The sequence below is a fragment of the Ovis aries genome, chromosome 13 (assembly GCF_016772045.2).
Source record: "Ovis aries strain OAR_USU_Benz2616 breed Rambouillet chromosome 13, ARS-UI_Ramb_v3.0, whole genome shotgun sequence".
NCBI classification, from domain to species: domain Eukaryota; kingdom Metazoa; phylum Chordata; class Mammalia; order Artiodactyla; family Bovidae; genus Ovis; species Ovis aries.
Genome location: NC_056066.1, coordinates 53434612 through 53454849, shown reverse-complemented (window position 1 = coordinate 53454849; position 20238 = coordinate 53434612). Strand labels below are relative to the sequence as shown.

Sequence of the window (20238 nt, the reverse complement as noted above, 5' to 3'; positions counted from 1 at the left end):
GGACTACTGTGCCAAGTCACAGCAAGCCCACAGTCCGAGTATCCTGTCCCTCAGCCACAGGGTCTGCAGGCCCAGGGTGGGGACCACAGCCTCTGCTCCTGGGATCCTACTCATCCCTTTTGGGGTGGGGGCCTTTGGCCACTGCAAGCGTATGGATGTCACCTCAAGGTCTCCAGGGTCTTCCCTGAGGCTGCCCTCCTCCCCGGCCCTCCTCCCCAGCCCTCCCTCCCCCTGTGCTCTGCGGGATTTGCATACAGGTGCCCCCGCCTGGTGCAGCTGAGGGGTTGGGGGTGGAGCCAGCAGCCATACTGGGAGGCCAGCAGCACGGGAGCACAGGTGGTGGGACAATGGCCCCTCAGAAAGTGGGTTTTATTCCCTCGCTGCCAGCTTGAGCTGCAGCCGGGCCCCGTGCTGTGGGGGGGGGAGGTGGGCTCTGGTGTGGTGGGCTCTGAGAGCCTTTCCACATCAGCCACTGTCCGAGCCTCAGCACCTGGTCAAAAATGGGGCAGGGGGATGGGGTACAGCCTGCCCGGGCTTGTGTGAACTGCCGCCTGTGTCTGCTTGCAGATGGACGGGTTGGGGGGGGTGTTCCCTGCAGTTGCTGGAGGACCCTTAGCCCAGTCTGCACTTTCACAAAACCTTCCCGTGAAGACTTCTGGGGCTCCCCCAGGTGGGGTGGCGCTCAGCCAAACAGGCTGGTGAGCTGGGCAGGTCAGTGGGCGACAGCACCATCTTGTCTGAAACATGGGTTAACCCAGCACTTATCTCATGAGAAAGCTGACCGTGAACGGGGTGAGATGTGAAGGCAGGTGTCGGCGCACACCCTGAGTTTTGTCACGCAGCTTTGGCATTCTCTGTCTTCCTACAGCCTGGAGGCCTCCTGGTTGCCACCCGGGGGAAGGACCTGGCTGGCTCAGGGCTCATGGCCCCCCTTCCCAGCAGCCTCTTCTCCATCTCCTACCCGAGCTGTGCTCCTGGGGGTGGGGGTGGCCATGTTTGTCAGCCTGTTCCTCTTGTCTTGCCGACTCAGGGATGCCTGATGTGTGGGGTTCAGGTTGATGTTGTCACATGTGCCTCTGGCACTGGGTGGCCTTGCTTGGATGTGTCTCGGGCTCTGGAGGTGTGTGTAGTGGAGTCAGGGTCAGGGAGATAGGTCAGGGGCACACAGAGCTCTAGGGCCCAGTAGACTGTCACATTGTGGTCCCCAGTGAGATACGTCCCCGTGCCTGAGCTTGCACATAGCCCTTCCCATTTGTACTGATCCGCACCAGCAAACCTTGTGCTCATCCATCCATTCATTCGTACATTTGCTGTCCCCCATCTGTCCATCCATGCATTCACCCACCTACCCACCCAAACTTCCATCCACCCAGCCACCCACCAACCCATCCACCTACCATCCATCCATCCACATACTCACCCACGCACCCACCCACTCTTCCCCCATCCATCATCTCCCCACCCACCCTTCCGTCCACCCACCCACCCTCCCTCCTACCCTTTCACCCATCCATCCACCCACCTAACCATCATCTACCCACCCACTCACCCACTCATCCACCCATCCACTCACCTCTCCATCCACCCACCCGCTCATCTATGCATTCATTCATGCCCTCATGGCATGGACAAATCGAAGCCTCATCCAGTAGGTTCTGGGCTCTGCCCTTGTGTGCAGGAGGGAAGGGAGGACAGTACAGGGTTTGGAAGGTTCCCAATTGCTCTAACCAGTGAGAGGCTCTAACCAGATGGAATGTCTAGAGAGTGAATTTGGTTGGGGCCCAGGGGACGCTGTGGCCCTGGGACCCTCAGCATAGTTGCTAGGCCTGGCTTAGTCTAGATCACCGGGTAAGCTGGCCAGTCCTGGTTCTTGGAGGCTATGCAGTCCATGGTCCTTGGGGCTGCCCTAGGTGGATTTCCTCCCGGTGCCTGCCCAGCCCCCCTTGGCCATCTCCACTGCCTCCTGCCTCTGGCTCTTCTCATGCTCCATCAGATGCCTTCTGCTCGCTCCAGGCAGGGACCAGGGTGAGACCTTACCGCCACCCACTTTGTTACCTTCTCCTTGCCCCATTCTCCCTTGGGAGCCTAAGATAGGACCTTCCTCACCCTGAAATTTTCCCCAGCTTGGGGAAGGGCCCCCGAGGCCTCTCCCTGTGGGGCTGAAAGCCCAGATCCAGGATTTGGCTCCAGACACTCCTGGGCTCCAGTCTTAGCTCTGCCCTGGGAACAACCAGGTCTGCAAGGGGCCCCCAAACTGTCAGTCCTGCACAGGGCGGGACTGCATGGCTCCCCCTCCTCATGGGTGTCCTACCTGGCTCCTTAGATGGGATTCCTGTGCCTGTTAGGGTGATGAGTGTGGAGGGAGCTTCCACCAAGATCTGTCCCCTGGTAGCAGTCTAGGTGCCCCTTCTCCTTCTGGGCTCCAGGACCCTGGCCCTCACGCCAGGGCGCTGTGTGTAGGGTGGGGCTTTACTTCTCAACTCACCAGGGAAGCCAGCTGGTTATACTAGAGTGTGGTGCTGACACCAGCTTGGGTTTGGTTTCCAATTCGGGGTGCAGCTGGAACCACCTGGCATCTGTGTCTGGGTCCAGCCCAGGCATCTCAGGGCTGAATCTTGGAGTGGGGGGTCCTCAAGCCTCCCAGCCTGTGCCCAACCAGTGCCCACTGGTTCCTCCAAGCTCCATTCCATTCTTGCTGCTGTGGGGGCTGGATGTCCAAGTGAGGGTGTCTCCCCACTGGGACTCTCTGGGGGCTCCCCTTCCCAGAGCCCATGTTGACATTTGTGGGCCGTGCTCCTGTGGCCGCTAATAAGCAGAGGCCACCGGCTCGGCCTACCATGGCAACCGCCAGGGCCTCGCTCTCGCCCAGGCTCTCCGGCGGCTTTATCTCTGAGGCCATCTGTTCTGAGAGCAGAATTCCAAAGCCATTTAAACAGAGCCTGCAGCTCTCTGTCCTCCTGCTCGTGTGCGCACACATGCACGCGCACATCAGATGAGACATGACCCCTGCAGGGTGCAAGCCCTCGAGAAGGACAGGATCAGGGGAGGCGCCTAGCCCACCCTTACTTTTTCCTGGGGCAGCTGCCAGCCCCGAGCCCTGGGGCCTGTCTCCCGCCTACCCCTTTGCAGGCGCTAGGCTTCTTGCTTCCCTCATCTCTGTCCATCTGTCTGAGCCCATCTGATTTCTGCCTCCTCTCTCTGCTGCTTCTCCCTTGTGTCCCTGTGTGTCCACCATGGTGCTCATCCCTAACCCTGGACTCTACCCCGCACTGCCTCGCACTCCTGTTCTCGCACTGTAGCTGTACGTCCTCCTCTTGCCCCTCGGTCCTGGCAGCGCTGAGCCCTCAAGAGGCTGTGGTCCCTGAGCAGCTGGACATCCTGCAGAGTCCATGGGCCAGTTGCTTGCTCCTTCCCTGATCTGGGTCCCTCTGTCTCCTCTCTTCTTTCCTCCCTTCCTTCCAGATGGCCAGAGTTGGCTGGGGGGTGGGGTGGGCGGGCAGGTGGCTACCAGACTCTGCTGTCAGCTTCCTAGGGCTACACACCTGGGGGTGGACGTTGAGCTGTAACTACACCCCCTTGCTGTCTGAGCCCCTTGCTCTCTGATGCCCTTACTCTGATCCCCTCACTCTCTGAGCCCCTAACTGTGAGCTAGCAGCCCTCTGATACCAGACTGCAGGGAGGGGACATGAGACCTCTCTGGGTCCATCTGGACCCGGATGATGGGCTGGGCTGTGTTCCCCACCTCAGTTACCCCCCTGGCCTGAGCTGAATCTGCTGAGAGCCCCACAGACCCCAAGACCACTGGGCTCCAGCCTCAATCTAGAGGCCTGAGGGTCCTGCAACCTGCGATCTGGGAATAGCTGCTGTCCTTGCGTCAATATGCACAGAATCCAGCTGCTTCAGGGCCTGTGTCCCCAGGAGACTGCTCTTGCCAGAGTGCTGCCTCTTCTGCCTCTGAGCGGCAGGCAGGACTGTTCATGGCTCAAGTCATCACCTCTGGGGCCCCTCCAGCTTGTGGAAGCAGGGTGGTACCTGGGCCCCTGCAGGTGCTAGCTATTAGCAGAGCCAGTAGGGGAACCACAGGGCACACCCCAGGGAACATCTGGGCACACACATGAGGGTCTCCTAAAGCATGACCAGAAACGGTGCTGCTGGCCACGGTGCCCACTGCCCTGCCAGCCCACTCACCTTATGGCCCCAGGAGCCCACGCCTGACCCTGGGAGCAGGTCCCGCTCCTGTGTCACTTTGTCCCGCAGGGCTGTGGCCTGTGTCAGTCTCCCTGGGAACATGGACAGGGAGCCCGAAGGCTTGCCTGGGGTGGAGTGGCTATGCTCAGCAAGTGACCTGGCTTCTGGTCAAGGGAAGGGAGGAGCTATAAGTGCCCCTGCCCGAGAGAGGCTGGGGTGGCTGCCATGCTTGACAGCCCTAAGGGCTGGGAGCCCTCCCTGGGGCCAATGCTCCTGAAATGCTAAGGGACCCGCAGGTCCCCAGGGGCCTGGTTGGAATGTGATTCTGACTCAGTCCTCAGAGTTCACATCTCATGTTGGGACTCCTGTGCTCCTCCTGCTATTCCTGAGCACACTGAGTTGGGGGAGGCAGAACTAAGGAGTCTGAGGACCTCCTGCAGCCCCCAAGCCTTCAGAGAAGACACTGACTTTGTCTTAGCTGACTCTGCACTTGTCCAAGGGCTTTTGTCATGTGCTGGCTTACAAGGTCATTTGGTTTTATTAAGGGAAACATCACAAGTGTTCCCAGGCTGCTCCTGTTATTACTCTGTCATCAGCCTTAGTTAACTCCATCCAAGGATGCATTTCCCCCAAGGTTTGGGAGCCTAATGGACTCAGAATCACTCACCACAGGGACCTAGTGTCTCTGGTGCTGGGAGGGAGCCTTTTGGTCTTCCTGGTGGGAGACCTGGTGGTCTCCCAGGTTGGCAGGCTGGGGATGGGAGGTGACAAGAGATAGCAAGCAATGACTCAGTGCCAGCCAACAGGAGCAGCCCCATCTGGGGACCTGCAGGGCAGTGGGCAGTGTTCCTGATGCCCTTGCTTTACAGGGGAGTCACAGGAGGGTTGGCTAACTCAATGGAGGTAACTTCTCTGTAAGCATATCTCTCACTGCAGATGAGGGACCATGATAGACATGGAGGGGACCTCCCAGCCAGCCCCAGCCTCTCTTCCCTGTTTACCCCTGTTCCCCATGAGCCCCTGTTCCTCCATCTGTCCCTGCCCTCCCCTCTCCTTCCCCTCACTAGGCTCTAAGCACATTTGCCCCTCCCCTTGCTGCCCTCTAACCAGGTGACTCACCTTTATTTCTAGTCTCATTTGGCCCTGAGCCTCTGACTGAACCCATGACCTGAGGACAGTAGGGCTTTCAGTCCCCACACACCTGCTCTCCCTTGTCTGCCCCTTTCATTGCCCCTCCCAGGGCTCAGGCCAAACCCTGGAGTCCCCTGTGTCCCTTGATTGGACTCAACAGACCCTCAAGGAGCCTGGTCCTTCACCCAGCCTGTATCCTAGAGTGCGCAGCTCCCCCTAGGATCACATGCTTGTCCGTTTCCTGCCCAGCCGCCCTCACTGGATGCCTCACAACAGGCGTGGAGACAGTTGGCTCTTTGCTGGTGGTCACAGGGCTATGAGGGAACAGGGGATAGCCTGGGTTCCGTCCAGATTTCCGTCCTCCTGTCTTCAGGAGAGTGAAGCCCGGCCCCAGCACCCACCCCTCCAGCTTGTGTGGTAGCCTGAGGCCTGTGACTCATCACCCTCGGGCTTCGTAAAGAGGGATCCACAACCCCAGGGACCAGATTTGAGGCCTTTGCCCTTGAGGAAGGTCAGAGGGGCCCCGGGTCTCATCTGCCCTTCCCACCTTTACAGGGGATTGTCCTCAGGCCCATCTCCTGGGCCTCCCATAGAACCTGAGTGTGGCCACAGGCTGTATGGGCCTCACCTATCAGGGGCAGACAGCTGCGCACAGAGGGAAGTACTCAGGCTGAGGATGGGATGGAGACTTGAGCTGTCACCTGAGGGGTGAATGGGAGTTTCACCCAGCATCAGGGGAAGCTGGGGGCTTCAGCCAGGTCTGGTGATGGCTGAACTTGTAGCTCCAAAGACTTCCATGGGCATCAAAGGGTCACGGGCATGGGGTGGGTCATGAGGGGTCACCACAGAGAGGCCTAACCCACCCCCCACCCACATGTGCCCCCACCCCGCCCTGCTTCTGTGGCCCCCCTCCTGACCCTCCATCCCTGAGGGAGCTGCTCCTCTCTTCACCTTCCCTCTGCCCCTCAAGCTCCACACCTGGGGTGGGGGGGCATTCATTGTTCAGGGGCCACAAGGGCCTGCCCTCTCATAGTCAATGTTTGTGTTGAGGAAGGTCAAGGCCAATTAGACCTGACCCCACCCACTTGTCCTGAGTGGTCTTCAGCCAGGTTTCTGACCTAACTTGGTCTGGGGTGAAGAGGAGGGAGAGGAAAGTGAGAGGACGAAGAAGGGTAGGGATAGGGGAGAGCCAGGCAGAAAAGTGGGGAGGGGAAGGGGAAGGGGAGCACCTTCAGGACGGCCCCTCCCCTCCCCACTTATTGGTCCCTTAGTGAGAAGAGGCTGTGTCTCTGCCTCCTCCCACCTGCAGGCAGGGCTCATTGTCTGGGGCCTGGGGCCCCTTTGTGTGGGGAATGGAGCCTCATTGGCAGGGCATCAATTTGTGATTATTTGCTCCCTGGCCCCCATTGGCTGCTCGAGAAGGGAGCTCTCCAGGGCCCTGGACACAGAAGTTTGTGCCACAACTTTTGCAGCATGAAGTGACCGCACGGGGCAAGTTTCTGAGTGAAGGTGTGCCCGCTCAGCCAAGATGACACTCTGCGGGACCTTCCTGGGTGCGTACCCCCACCCCCCTACCCCCGAGTACCCCTCCCCCGGCTTGTTCACAGGTTTCTGCCAAGATGCCAAAGGGACTAATTAGCTGTGTGTCCCCATCAGCTCTCAGTGCTCTTTTCTGGGCAGCTGAGGAGGTGACAGACACACGCTCCCTTCAGAGCAAGGCCAGGGCCCTCAGAGACTGATGGAGGGGCTTGCAGAGCCCGTGGAGGCTGCCCTGCCTGTGGGAGGTGGGGAGGGCAGTGGGTGGGTGTGTGTGTGTGACCTGCCTGTCCACTCGGGACTCACTGCAGCAAATGGTTCATTGGGGCCGCTGGTGCTTGTGTTTCCATCACACGCAAAGTTACTGTGTGTGTGGGAGACTTTAACAGTGTGATACTCTCCCAATCAAGTGTGTGTTTGTGTGTGTAAGTGTGCACACAGTGTCAGAGGGTTGGTGTGTTTGCTGTCTCAGCACGAAACACTCTCCATGGTACAGCCAGAGTGTGTGTGAGTGTGTGTGAGTCAGCCCAGGATGCTGGTGAGAGTGTTCTCGGTTTTGTTTGCTCCATCTGCCAGAGCCTGCCTGGGGCAGCGCCCCCCCTCGCCCTCAGCTGTTCGTATACAATATTAATGCTGACCATCGCGGCTCCACACACAACGGCCCTAATTGTCGTCTGCAGCTTTAAGGCGGGCGCCCATCTGCAGGGACGCTTTCAGAGGGAAACAAGAAAACTCTCACCCCCAGCTGGTCACCGGAGAAGGTGGTGCCAATTACAGATGCAGAAAGTTTAGACCAAAATTACTTGAAAGAGTTTTTATGAAGCAAATGAACTGACACTTGGAATGTCTGTGTGCAGATTTGCACAAGTAATTACACTTTATTTGAAATGATCTTACTAGCTAAGCCATCTTTGAGCCTGCCTCCCCAGCTCCCACAAAACACTTCCTAAGCGAGCGCTGCAAGTTTGCTTTTGCAAATCTGCCCATTTTTCTCCCCCGTGGCATTTGAGAACCCGCCAATCAAGCAGAGGTTGCTTCCCTGTGGATCTTCCAAATTCTAAAATTACAAGTGTCCTCCTCACAATCTTTTATGAAAGAAAGCTTAGAGGAACAAATGCGCTCCTTGCTTAGTTATGGCAAAGGAAATATTTTATGATTTAAAAAAATCCTGACAGTTTCCCCCTGTGTAAGAGGGAAAGTTTTCATGACACCTTGCTGCTGTCACTTACACGCAAGGCTGGGAGACTTGGTTTGGAATCGCCTCTCCCGCCAGGCTCGGGGACTGTCGAGTGCCAGTCCTGACTGCGCGAACAAAGAGCCCTCGGGCGAGGGAGCGCTGTCCAACGTGCTGATCAGATCCAGGCGCGTCTGGACCCTACCACTCAGGCTGACAAAGCTGTGAAACCTTAAAACTTGCGGCTAAGTCCCTTCCTGGCTCCCTTCCTTTGTTCTCTTGGTGGAGTGGGAGGGAGAATTTGAACCTTTATTCATCAAGACCTGTCTTCTGAACCGGCTCTTGCAACGATGACCTCCTGGGGTGGGGGGAGGCTCCCAGGGCTTCTCCCAGGTTCTCGGAACAGGCAGCAATTTGAAGTTGCTGAGCTCCCTGAAGTTGGAACGCTCCCTGAGCAGACTCAGGTGGATACCAGAGGCCGCACTCCGGACGACCAGGCTCCCTGCCTCGGGAGCCTGTTGTTCAGCGGGCAGGTGTAAGAGCTGCAGGTTCCTGAGTGTGTGAGCGGATGGAGTCTGTTACCTGCCATCCCAGGTCTTTCTGTCACACACACTGATCTCTCCCTATGTTACCTCTTGCTTGCTGCTGTTTCCTGAGTCTGAGTGTTCCGTGTCTGAATTACATGCTTTCATGAAACACTGGGTATTGTGGGGGAATCGGCTGATTCAGCACTGGCTCTCCCTTGATTCTGTCTCCAGCCTGGAACAACAGCGCGCAGGGTTGTCTGAGCCTGCAGTCTGCCGATAAGAGTTTAATAGAATTTCTGAATGCCAAAGGTTTGGGATATAAAATATCCCAGTTCTTGCAGTGTGTCCAGAGGAGGCAGGAAATGGCTTTTCAAAGAGCTCTTAACTGAATGTGTCCTTCTGTGCTAATGGGTGTGAGCTTCGGAAAGAATAAAAACAACGTTAGGCAGTTGTGGCCGGGGCCACAAGCTGTTCTCATCTGGCTGATTAATATTTCATCCTCAGTTTGACCAGTGAGGGCTTGCCTTTATTTCCTATTGCTCAAATTAAGAGATTGCTTTGAGTGCATTTTGTCTTTTATTTGTTGAGAATAATGTGTTTGTAAGAACTGAACATACTTATTTTCAGCATGAATCTCCTTGGTTTACATGCAATGTGGGAGCAGCTCTGCAAGTTGAAAGTAACTGCTTGCGGAAGGGTTTTCTGCTGCCCTTCAAAAACGTTCTCTTAGAGAAAGCTAAATGTTTTGGTTCTGTCTCACTCATGCTTTTGGTGGCCCGAGCCCTTCAGTGCTGATTGATGTAGGACACACACACACATTGTGTTCCCGCATAACATACCAAAAACTGATACCTGCTGTCTGTTGCAATCTCTGCACTGAATTTCTGGGCCGCGGGTCTCTCTGGCCGTCTCACCGGCCTGTGACAGTCCATTCTGTGCAAGTGTCTGGAGTTTGGCGTGTGTCATGTTTCACAGTCCAGTTTCTGACAATTGGATTATGATAATGAACAATTGTTTGCTAGCTTTGTCTTTAAGAAGAGGGAGTTCAGATAATAAGCAAGAATCCCCAGCTCCTGGGTACTCTCACTGAGGAAATTCCTACATTTATTCCTAAGTGTGGGGAAAAAAAAAAATCAAGCCTAACACCTAAGAAAGTAGACAGTTGGATTACTTAAAGGGTGGGTGGGCACTTCCATTGTGTGTGTTATCAATTTTTTCTCTCCTGATTTTCATTGGCTAGCTCCTTGCAGACAGTTTGAAAAAAAACTCAAAAAGATGGAACTTGAGTGGTGTGCTTCCTTCTGGCTGGGAAAAACTCAGAGGTTTCAAGGTGTAGGATACATGTGTCTTCCAGAGTGCGCAGGCTTTCTGTGAGAGCGTTTTATGATTTTCAGACTGGAAACAAAAAGGAAACGTGTGATAAAGGCAAAGTCTCTTTTCCTCACCTGCTCTTTGTGTATATGACTCTTTTTTGGTCTGTGGCCATGAGAACCTTACGCACTTAAACAATATATACATATCCATTTAAGTCACTGATACTTAGATATGCAGATAAGCCACTGTGCACCCCTCCTGGCTCATCTGAGTAATAAATTCTGCAGTCTGCTCTTTATGATGGTAGGTCATATTCCTAACCACCAATAAATATTGTAAAGTACTTTCGCTGCAGCCGTGCTAACCCAGGGCATCTGTCATTCCGGTTGCTGCTATTAGGAATTATTGGACTGAACCACTGGTGGAGAAAGCAGAGGGGGGTGAGCCTGGTGGTTGTGATGCGTACTGCCCTTTTGTGTGTTTTGCATAAAAAACTCCAAATCGTGCTGCATATTAATTATGGATCAGTGTGGGCAAACGCGGGCACCTTCTGCTGGCTGAGGCTTGGAGCAAGAGACAGGGGCTCTGAGGGCCTGGGCACCTCTCGCTCCCCGTCAGCAGATCCATCTTTCTGATGCTATACTGTAAATTTATTTCACCTCGGAGAGTAAACAGATATATTGGAGCCCCAAGGGTTCATGGGTAGCGTATTTACAAAGGAGTCTCTCCGCCAGCCCGTGCCACCGCTGCTAATGAGAGCGGTCATTAAGTAAATGAGACGTCGCCTTCAGCTGGCTTAGGAGTTCGCACACTAAAGGGAGAAGATATTTAATTGAAACCCGCACACAGGCTTCCCCACATGTGACCGCTGGAAGCGAGGCAGCCGCCTCGCCTCTCCTCCCGTCCATCCTCACCCCCCATGTAAATTTCATGATTGCTTTCCGTGATGTCATTTTGAAAGAGGACAGACAATAGCTGTGGGGAAAGGTAAGTCAATGTTATGTTCTTTTGCTGACAAAGGCAGATGCCCAGTGCTTGGAGATGGGGAGAGGGCGCGCGCAGAGTTAATTTCTAAGATGAAGGCTTTCTTTGCTGGAAGAACAGGTCTGAGGATGGCTTTTTAAAGCCGCTCTGTTGGACCGAGGCTTTCTCCTCCTCCTGGGTCTGCCGGCGGCTGTTTTCCTCCGCGTTCTCTGTCCCTCCTTGGCTTGCTCACGCGCTTGGCTTCTCCGAGAATTTAGCGAACACATTGTGCGTCTGACAGAAAAGACATTGGGGGACCTGGTGTTGAGACGAAAACTTTATGTGCTTTTCTGGAAGAGGAACACAGTTGTATCTGCAGCCAGGGGACCTAGCAGCTGGGTTCCCTGGGAGAACGCTGGCTCCTTAGGCAGAAGACCGCTCTGCAGCGGGGACGCCGTCCGGACCGCGTTTGTGCCCCCACCCAAGACGGAGTAGAGATGGTCATGTGAGCGCCCTGTCTTCGCGTGTCACGTATTTCTAAACTTAAGGGTGCGTGTCTGTGGGATAGACTCACTGTTCCCTTACGCTCCGTTTCTCGCTATGTGATCGGGGTCACGGGTGTGTTTGTTTATGGTGTTAGTAACTGGATTTTTGTATTTAAAACTACAAATCAGGCTTAGCCAAGAAGTCTGTGTGAGCCTTGAAAGATATGATGCCTTTGCCTCTAAGGTGATGTGTTCCGGGCCGTGGACTTTGTCCGCTGGGTTCACTTTCCTCTTTGTGAATCAGGAAGATAAACAAGCCGCCAGCAGCTCCTGGGTTATGGTGTGGTGTGCCCTTGTCGCGAGAGTTGCTCCTTCTAAGTCACAGAGGGCTTCTCTGCTCTGGGCATTACCTTTGCGTCCAGGGACATCATTGGCTGGTAGAGTTGGGCTTTAATTTCTGAGACAAAACCTCTGAGAGGAGGGTCTGGTAGCAGGGTATGGGCTCGGTCCTGAGCCATCAGACTGTGTCACTCTAGTGGTGATAACGGCCGTGATTGTTATGCTTTTGGGAGATGGAGTTGAGAAATTTTGCTCCAGTGGTTAAAAGAAAACAATCAGAGAGACCTGAGGACTGAGGCTAGTGGCTGAGTGAACAAAAGGCAGGAGAGCACTGGGGCGAACCTGGAGGAGGCAAACCTCAGCCTCGGGTGAGAGGATGTGCCAGGACTTGGCCTCCTGGCCCAGGGAGGCCGGGCGGTGCTGGGGAGAGGCCCAGGTTCCTCACCACCAGATCTCCCCGCCCTGGCCCTGTGGCTGTGACTCTCACGTCTTTCCATATGGCCCTGCTGATTAATGGTAAACAAAAGAACGGGGGAGCAGCAATTGGAGTTTTGTGGTGCCGGTGGGGAGGGCTGGACCGGAGTTGTTGGCTGTGCAGAGGAGGCTTGCTTAGGGTTTACAGGGCAGTTTGTTTGCAAAGAGAAGGAAGTAGCTTCATGACCCCTCTGTCCTGCAGAGCTGGAGATGGGGGCCCCGACCTCCTGGGCACTCACAAGGGTGTCTGCTGATCCAGGGGCTGAGTGGAGCCTCAGAGCTAGCCATGGAGACCTTTTATTCTGCAACTCCTTGGGTTCTGGCCCTTTTGAACTCACCCAGGGCAGAGGGGCTACCTAAGTAGGCAGGGCAGGGGGGTGATGTCGTGGTCCTTGTGACCTCAGGCATTTCCCACAGGCCTGGAGGCAGCCCCAAATACTGGGAGCCAATGCTCCAGGCTCTCTCGGGAGGTTCTGGCAGCAGCAGCGGTCACCTGTCACCCTGAATGCTTCTGATGCCTGAGGGAGGAGGACCTGCTCTGAGATGCCCCCACACAACGGGCAGAGTCTTTGGGGTTGTTAAGAAGCTCTGTCCCTGAGGTCACAAAAGATTGTCCTGGAAAGTCTTGTCTGTGCCCAGAGGCATTAGGGAGAAGCCAGCGGAGAGAATGCTGGCACAGAAGCGTGCTCTGGGCACTCAGACCCCACCAGGGAGCTGACCTACAGCCACCCTTTCTGCATGAAGCTTGGCCTGTCCCCTGTCCTTGGCTGGGGTGGGCATTCTCTCTGATGCTGCCTAGAGTCAGGGGCCTTCCTCTCTGGACCCCACTGTCCTCTTCTGGCCTGGAGTCACCGAATGTGCCCACAAGGACCCGGGCGACTCTCTGCGATGGAATGGGGGCACAGGGGGTCTGAGCCAACTCTGGGAACTGGCTTGGGGGGCCTGGGGTGTGTGTGTGTGTGCAGCCCACCCCCCTGCTGGTGGTGCCTGGCCTGGGCGAAGGCTGCATGGTTTGGAATGCTGATTCGCATGGCTAAGCGCTGGGCAGAGAGGGCAGGATGAGGGACCTGCAGACTGAGAGCGTGTGAGAAGTGCCCCTAGGCCTCTGGCTGCCTCCCTGATGGCTGGTGGGGGCTGAGGCGCTTCCGCTCTGGTGAAGAGAGAGTGAGGGAGGGTCTGCTCACACCCACCCCTCCTCCAATGGCCTGAGCTAGGAAGGAGGGCCCGAAGCGACCAGAACACCCAGGTCAGCACTATGCCTGGAGTGGGCAGAGGGGTAGGGCCCAGGGTGGCTGCTGGGAGGGCGGGGGCTGCCTTGTCACCTGACCCCCCACTTCTTCGGAGAAGGGGATTGGGCAACCAGTGAGGCTGGGGTGCTAGAGAGAGAAACGCCGTCCTGGGCTTGGAAGACCCGTCTAGACATGCTTCTTGCTGGCTGTTACCCTGTGGAAAGCTGGGCCTGGGAGCTGAGAGGGGGCCTGGCCAGGGGCCCTCCCTCCACCAGCTCCCAACCCTCCTATCTTCTCCTTCCATATACACTCACTCATGAATAAACCAGAAGCTAGTTGTCTACAGAGGTAGTTTAACAGGAATTTTACAGGGACAGTCTTTGGGAGCGGGCATCATCAGGAGATTGGTCAGCCTGGGCGGAAAACGCTGTTTCTCAGGAGTGGGAGCAGTGCCCTGAGCTGCCCCCATGCCTGCCCTGCTCCCTGGAGACCCTGGCGCCCTCTTGGGCCCCTCCTGGGTGCTGGCCAGGCTTTGGGATCCTCAGGGTACATCCTGCTCTTCACAGATGGCTGAATTTCCCCCAAATGTTGCTTAAAAACCCTCAAAACAAACCGGGAGGCATTTTCCACCTGACTTACAAAAGTGTTGCTCTCAGACGAGTTCTGGGCTGGCTCCAGAGAGAGCAGAGTGGAGGCTGCTCGCCAGCAGGGAGCACAGTTCTCTTGGTCGGCCTCGCTCCTGTCAGAGCCTGCGTCTGGGTGTCCATCCTCCATCCCTCTTTCATTCTTATTTATGGTTTGTAAGCGCAGTGTTAGTTTAACCAGATGCACTGAAAGTAAGTCCGAGGAGGTGTAACCCGCCTCCATCAGGATTACTCCCGCATGGAGGGCCAGAGCCCTTGCCCGAATGCTGGTGCTCTGAGACCCCAGGACCCTTTCCGCTGCTCAGGCACCTGGAGGGCCGCGTGGGTCCTTGCGGACATGCCTGATGTGAGGGATTTCTCAGGATGGCAGCCTGGGAGCAGGGCCGTGTGCGTGTGGGGTGTGCCGGGGACAGGCCTTAGGCACCGCGGGGTTCAGGGTGGCGGGCAGGGCGTGGCGTGTGTCCATCCGGACTTGCCATCTGGCCGAATTGCCGCCAGACAAGCCCTCACGCCTGGCTTCACACCTTGATCCTGGTTGACGTGGGTTTGAAGGCTCCGGTGGAAGCCACCTGGGGCCTCTCCTTTCCTCCTGTTTCATGGCCTAAAAACTCCACACTAAAGCAGCGCTTGAGAGAGAGCTCCCCGGGGCTCCAGGCTGGACAGGCTGCCCTCCCCTTGGCCTGCACTCAGCACCCCCATCTCTCTTGGCTCAGACTCCAGACCTAGGGCCCTCCTGCCCCTCCAGCTTCTGTCCAAGGGGGCAGGAGCTCACTGCTCTGTTGTTCCTCACTCCCGTGCCCGCTTTCCATGGTCTGAGCCGGTCAGACACCCTGAGGTGCAGGTCCAGGCGGGACCCAGCTTCCCGCACATCAGGCTGAGTCTCCTGTCTTCACTTGACCACAGGCTATAAAGTGGCTCAGCCACTGTCCTTGCCATGAGCTGCCCAGTGCTTTCTGAGTGAAGGCCGCCACGAGGCATCTCACAGACTCAGAGCTGACCTGGGACATAACTGGGGTGCTTGGGGACAGTGACTGTCCTAGGGCTCCCAGACCCAATGGTTCAGAATGGCCTGCTTGCTCACTGGACTCCTCTGAGCAGTAAATTGGTTTGTTAACCAGTGATTTTCACGTGTAATTGTGCAGCGTCTCATATGAATTCCAGACCTGCACAGCTTGACTTCCCAGGACCCTAGACCTCCCAGGAGGCCATCCGGACCACACTGGCCCTCACTGCCCTTCTTGGTGCTTCCCAATTGCCTGGGAGATGTCCTTAGTCTGTCTTCCAACCTGATTCTCCATCCCCTATCCAGGCCACGCCGAGACCCCTGGCCCAGCTCCTGTCTCTTCACCTCCAGCTCCTCTTTCAGCCCCAAACAGATGCCATACCGGTCCCTCAGTGTCCCTCCCAAGAGCCACAGTCAAGCCCTAAGTGTTTCGTTGTTGAAACACCTCTGCTATCGCGTTGCATCAGCCTTGCGGGTGTTCCCACCTGCCTTGGAGAGGGGCCTGCAGGCCACCAGGTTCAGGGTGCCCAGCGGGCAGTGCCCCTGCACTTGGTTCTGGTCCACACACGGGTACTGGCCTGGGTGCCCTTGTAAACTTAGCCCCTGGGCTGTCAGTGCTGGACTGGACACAGCCAGAGAACCTTCTGAATCCAGGTGGGAAGAAGAGCTACTTAAGGGTCCGCTTCTGAGTTTTCCCTCCAGAATCTGAGTGGATATGCTGTCAGCCAGGGTGGAAAGTTAGACTCCGTTGTCCAGGCTGAGGGGTGTTTCTTTCTTTATTATTATATTTACCCTTCTTTTTATTATTTTAAATTAATTATTCTTAATTGGAGGATAATTACAACATTGTGGTGGTTTTTGCCATACATCAGCATGAATCAGCCACGGGTATACATGTGTCCCCCCATCCTGAACCCCACCTCCCACCTCCCTCACCCTAGAGGGGGTGTTTCTGTTATTACCTTTTAGTGATCTGGTTGTGTTCTGGCTAAATAACTTAGATTTTTGTGTATCTCCTTTTATTTCACGAAGCCCAGCCCCCAACCCTAGCTTCCTGAGGTCTCATTTTGCACCAGAGCAGGTTAGCTGTGAGGTCCCCTCCCCCAACACACATAAAGCAGCACTCTTCATGATGTGTGAGCGTCCTGAGGAGCTGTGAGCTCACCCGCCTTCCGTCATCCGGAGGCTCTGATGCTTCCGGAAATGCCACTGAAGCCAGCAGAGAAACCCACGGAGACCTGAAGTCAGCACATCAGCCCAAAGGGAGAGAAAAAGTGGGTTGGATTTGACCTTGAATTGCAGCTAGCAAACTTTGTAGCCCCCTCAAAGGCTCCAAAGTGGTGTGTGATGGCACGAGTGAAGACTTCTGGGTCCTGGCTTCACTGAGCCAGCTGCAAGTCACACTTTGCGTTTCTTGGTTCAGAACCTGCTGCCTGGCGTGGGAGGCCTGCGCTCTCATGCTCAGCCTACACCTCTGGTGTCTGGGGGACCCGGAAAGGGCTCTGCTGTGACAGTCAGAGTCCCACTCCTGCCCTGATGCCGTCCCAGAGAGCATTCCGACAGCTCCTGAGCATGCGTGTCAGTGCAAGGGTGTGGGTGGGGGGCACAGGGCCTGGAGAGGCTCTTCCCACCCCACCATGCCCCCTCCCGGTGATGGACCCCTTACTGCCCAGAGCGTTTTGGAGGCAGCTGCCTCTGGTCAGTGTGGTTTACGTTCTCTCCACATTCTGCCTTGTTGACGTCCTGTGTGCTGTGCGTGCCCATCCAAACTGGGAAGCTAGTGTGTGCAGCCCCCTGATATTTCTCACTTAAAGGCAGGAGAGAGGGGGCTGTCCCTGAGCAGTGCAGGAGGCTGATAGGTGGGCATCTCTGCTGGCCATGCCTACCCCGAAAACCAGCCACCGCCCGGGGGCCACTCCGAGCCCTGGGTCTGGGGCTACAATGTCAGCCCCCTGGGATCGCTCTCCGCCCCCAGACAGCAGTGCTTCCACGTCTCGAGTTAGAGGGATGGGGGTAGGAGAAGGAGAGTGGACTACTGTCAGAAACCCCTCCCTCTGGCTGCGAGGCCCTGGAGCTGCCGGGACCTCCCACCCTCCTGCCTGGTCCCCTCTCTTTCTGAACTGGACATGAGCCAGGGCAGAGACAGGCCTCAAGGGACCCTGGAGCAGCTTGGTTTTATTCTGTTTGTACAATGAGAGCCCGTTCTAGTCGAGTTAACTGCAGGAGCCTAAGTGTGTGGTTTCCAGGAAGGGAGAAGAGGCCATTTTCCCTCTCCTGGGCCGGACAGTTCTGACTCCTGCAGGGGAAATTCAGGGGACCCTGGGAGCTGTGGGTGGGCACAGGCCGTGACTGACACCTTCCCTGGCTCCTCCCCAGCCTGCGTCCTGACTTGGTCGATCAGTGGGTCAGGGAGTGGGGAGAGGCCCCCAGCCCAGGGCCCCCATGCACCGAGTAGCAGTGCTGTGCCTGTTTCCTGGGCTTCTCCAGCCCCCTGTCCTGGTCATTCCTCTTGGCCTCAGGGGTTGAGGGAGGGCAGAGAGCTTCCCATGAGCTGCCTGCCCCTGACCCCTCGTCTGGGGGTGAAGCGTGTGTGCCCGGATGGAGGTTGAGGTCGGGATCACTCGTCCTGACCCCTGGTGTTGAATTCTGTCTGTGTGGGGAGGCTTCATGACAAATCCTGTGCGCCTGCCTGGGGCACGCAGGCTGCCGCCCACGCTCCCACTCCCTTGCACCTGCCCGGGCGCCCGAGTCCTGGCTCCCACCATTGTGCCTCTCCCAGGACACTCAGCCCGCCCTGCGGCTGCGAGGGTCCCCACCCCTCATCATCTGGGGGCCCTCCCCTGCTGGCAGGCTCCCTGACAGGCCGCCTGGAGAGCCAGTCCTGTGATGGGGTTTGAAAAGTCATCATTACTGCCCGGCTGTTTAGCTGTTGTTTTTACAGCGTGGGTAAGTTTAAAAGAAATAATAATAATCATATAAGAAAGACTCAGCCACAGTCAGCCTGCAACATGCTATTTGCATTTTTAAGGAAACACTTCTTTGAGACAGCCTGGGTGAAAGGTCACTATTTGCATATAAATGGAAAAGAAAGTGTACGATGCTGGAAGTTACATCTATATTATTTTCTCAGCAGTGAGCTGCTGTTGGAGAGATTAGGGGACGTGGCTTGCGTTTGGCTTTTATTGAATAGAGAAAGCACCAGCGAGGCTGATTTAGAAGCAAAATAATGAGAAACGTGCAGAGCGATGGAACTGCCGACTCCCCTGCCCCCACTTCTCTCCTCTCATTTTCACCTAAACTCAGCAAAAGCAGGTCTGTCTTTGCTCCACTCAGCAAGTCTTCATTTTACTTCTCTCTGAATTCCAGCAAAAAAAAAAAAGAAAAAAGAAGAAAGAAAAAGAGCAAAACTTGCCCTCATTTCCCCATCAGTCCTGTTTGCATTTCCTGCCAAAAGCTGATCTGATGGGTGGTACACCAGTGCTGCCTCCAGACCCTGGAAACCAGGTCACAGACAGGCCTGGAGCAGAGAAGGGGGTGGGGACTGGAGAGGGGGAGGGGCCACCCAGGTCAGCGTTCCTGGGGGTGCCAGGCACCCCACCCGCCTGCTCCCGCCCAGGACCCGCAGTGTCCAGGGCAAGAGTGCCACTCCCTTTAGGATTTCCAGGCTTGTCTGATTGCCCCGAGGGCCTGCCCTGCCCTGGCTGTCCCCAGCTCTCCAGCCGGTGCTGGGAAGCCAGCCTTGACCCAGGACATTTCAGCCTTGCTGTCTTCTAGGAACAGTCCTGGGACTTGGGAAGCAGGAGGGCCCTGAGGAGACCCTGGGGCTCAGCTTCAAGCTCTCGTCACAGATGCCTCCACTGACTGTCTGTTACTGAAATCTCACCCCCAACCGTGTTATTTTAAAAATATTTGTTTATTTACCTGTGCCGAGTCTTAGTTGTAGCAAGTGGGATCTTTAGTTGCGGCACATGGGGTCTAGTTCCCTCACCAGGGATCGAACTTGAGCCCCTTGCCTTGGGAGCTCGGAGTCTTAGCTACTGCACCACCAGGGAAGTGCCAAATGTAATTCACAGAAACTTTTCAGACACAAAACAAACTGTTTTTTTCTGACCCATTCTGGAGGTATATCTGCCAATCTGTGCTCTTCACCCAGAGGGGTTTCCAACGAAGAAGTTCTCTAGAACCACCATCACTTGGGGTGTCTGGTCCACGATAGCGTCTCAACAGTGGGCTCGGGACCACATGGTGTGTTGGTCTTGGTCAGGCGAGACTTGCCTTGGCGACGCCCACTGTAGCTCTTTCCCTGGTTTGGGTGTTGCCATCCCAGTGTCTCTAGCTGCAACAACACTTTCCCCTTTGCAATGAATAAGTATTGGGTTGGCCAAAACTTCATTTGGGTTTTTCCACTAACCCTAACACCTTATGGAAAACCCAAGCAAACTCTTTGGCCAATCCAGTTATTTTGGGGGGAAATGCCGAATTCTTCCTCAAGCCACCAATTTATTCATTTTTATTGATCTCTGAATAGACTGATGATTTATTTATCCAGTGGATTATAATCATTATTTTGATGCTAAGATTGTCCAGTGCTGGCAACTGTGTCCTTCTGATGTGCATGTGATTCTCTGAGCTCTCCCAGACTCGGGCCTGGAGCCACCCCTGGACCTAGTGTGGACGTGCTCCCAGGCTTTCAATGCACGTGTGTGTGACATGCACACACACCTGGATTTTCTTGAAAACCACAGGTTCATCCTGAGAGCTCTGACTCCAACTCCCTCCAGGATACATTCTAGATTTCTCCCTCTCCACATGTGTAACTCCTCCCTCACTGCTGTGAGAAATCGGGCTCCTTAATATGCTTATTATTTGATCAGCCTAGTTTCTGTGCTGGGCTGCTCCTTACCCTTCCACGTGCACTTGCCCCATCTGTGGGCTCTGGCACTCGCTCTCGAAGGGCGCCCAACGCTCCACTCCAGGCCGGGCCCTCAGGGGCCCCATTTGCCCAGGATCGTAGGTTTATGGGATGTGGGGCAGGACAGACCCAGCAGGACTCACAGCCTCAGGACCAGACTCTTCTGCCCTGCCAGTTGCCAGTGTGATGCTGACAGTCATCTTTATTCATTTATTTTCACTGCTAGGGTAATCACACACACCAGATTATTTCTCATACGAGCTTTGCTTTTCTTGTAGATAGTTTTCCCTGTCCCTTGCTAACTTTCTTAGTGTCCAGT

At 55.6% G+C, this 20238-nt stretch overlaps 1 protein-coding gene across 6 annotated transcripts in view; it reads left to right on the top strand.

The window, feature by feature from the left end:
* Positions 1–6769: 6769 nt before the first annotated feature.
* Positions 6770–20238, top strand: part of MYT1 (myelin transcription factor 1) — a 67193-nt gene continuing 53724 nt past the window's right edge. For 4 of the 6 annotated variants that reach the window (XM_042229842.1, XM_042229838.1, XM_042229839.1 and 1 more), the window contains exon 1: positions 6770–6872. In XM_042229842.1, coding sequence (XP_042085776.1) covers positions 6848–6872 — 25 coding nt within the window. In that variant the 5' untranslated portion in view covers positions 6770–6847. Of the gene's footprint in view, positions 6873–10821; positions 11383–20238 lie in introns of those variants that run through there. The other 2 variants (XM_012188799.5, XM_042229841.2) reach the window with 2 other exon arrangements.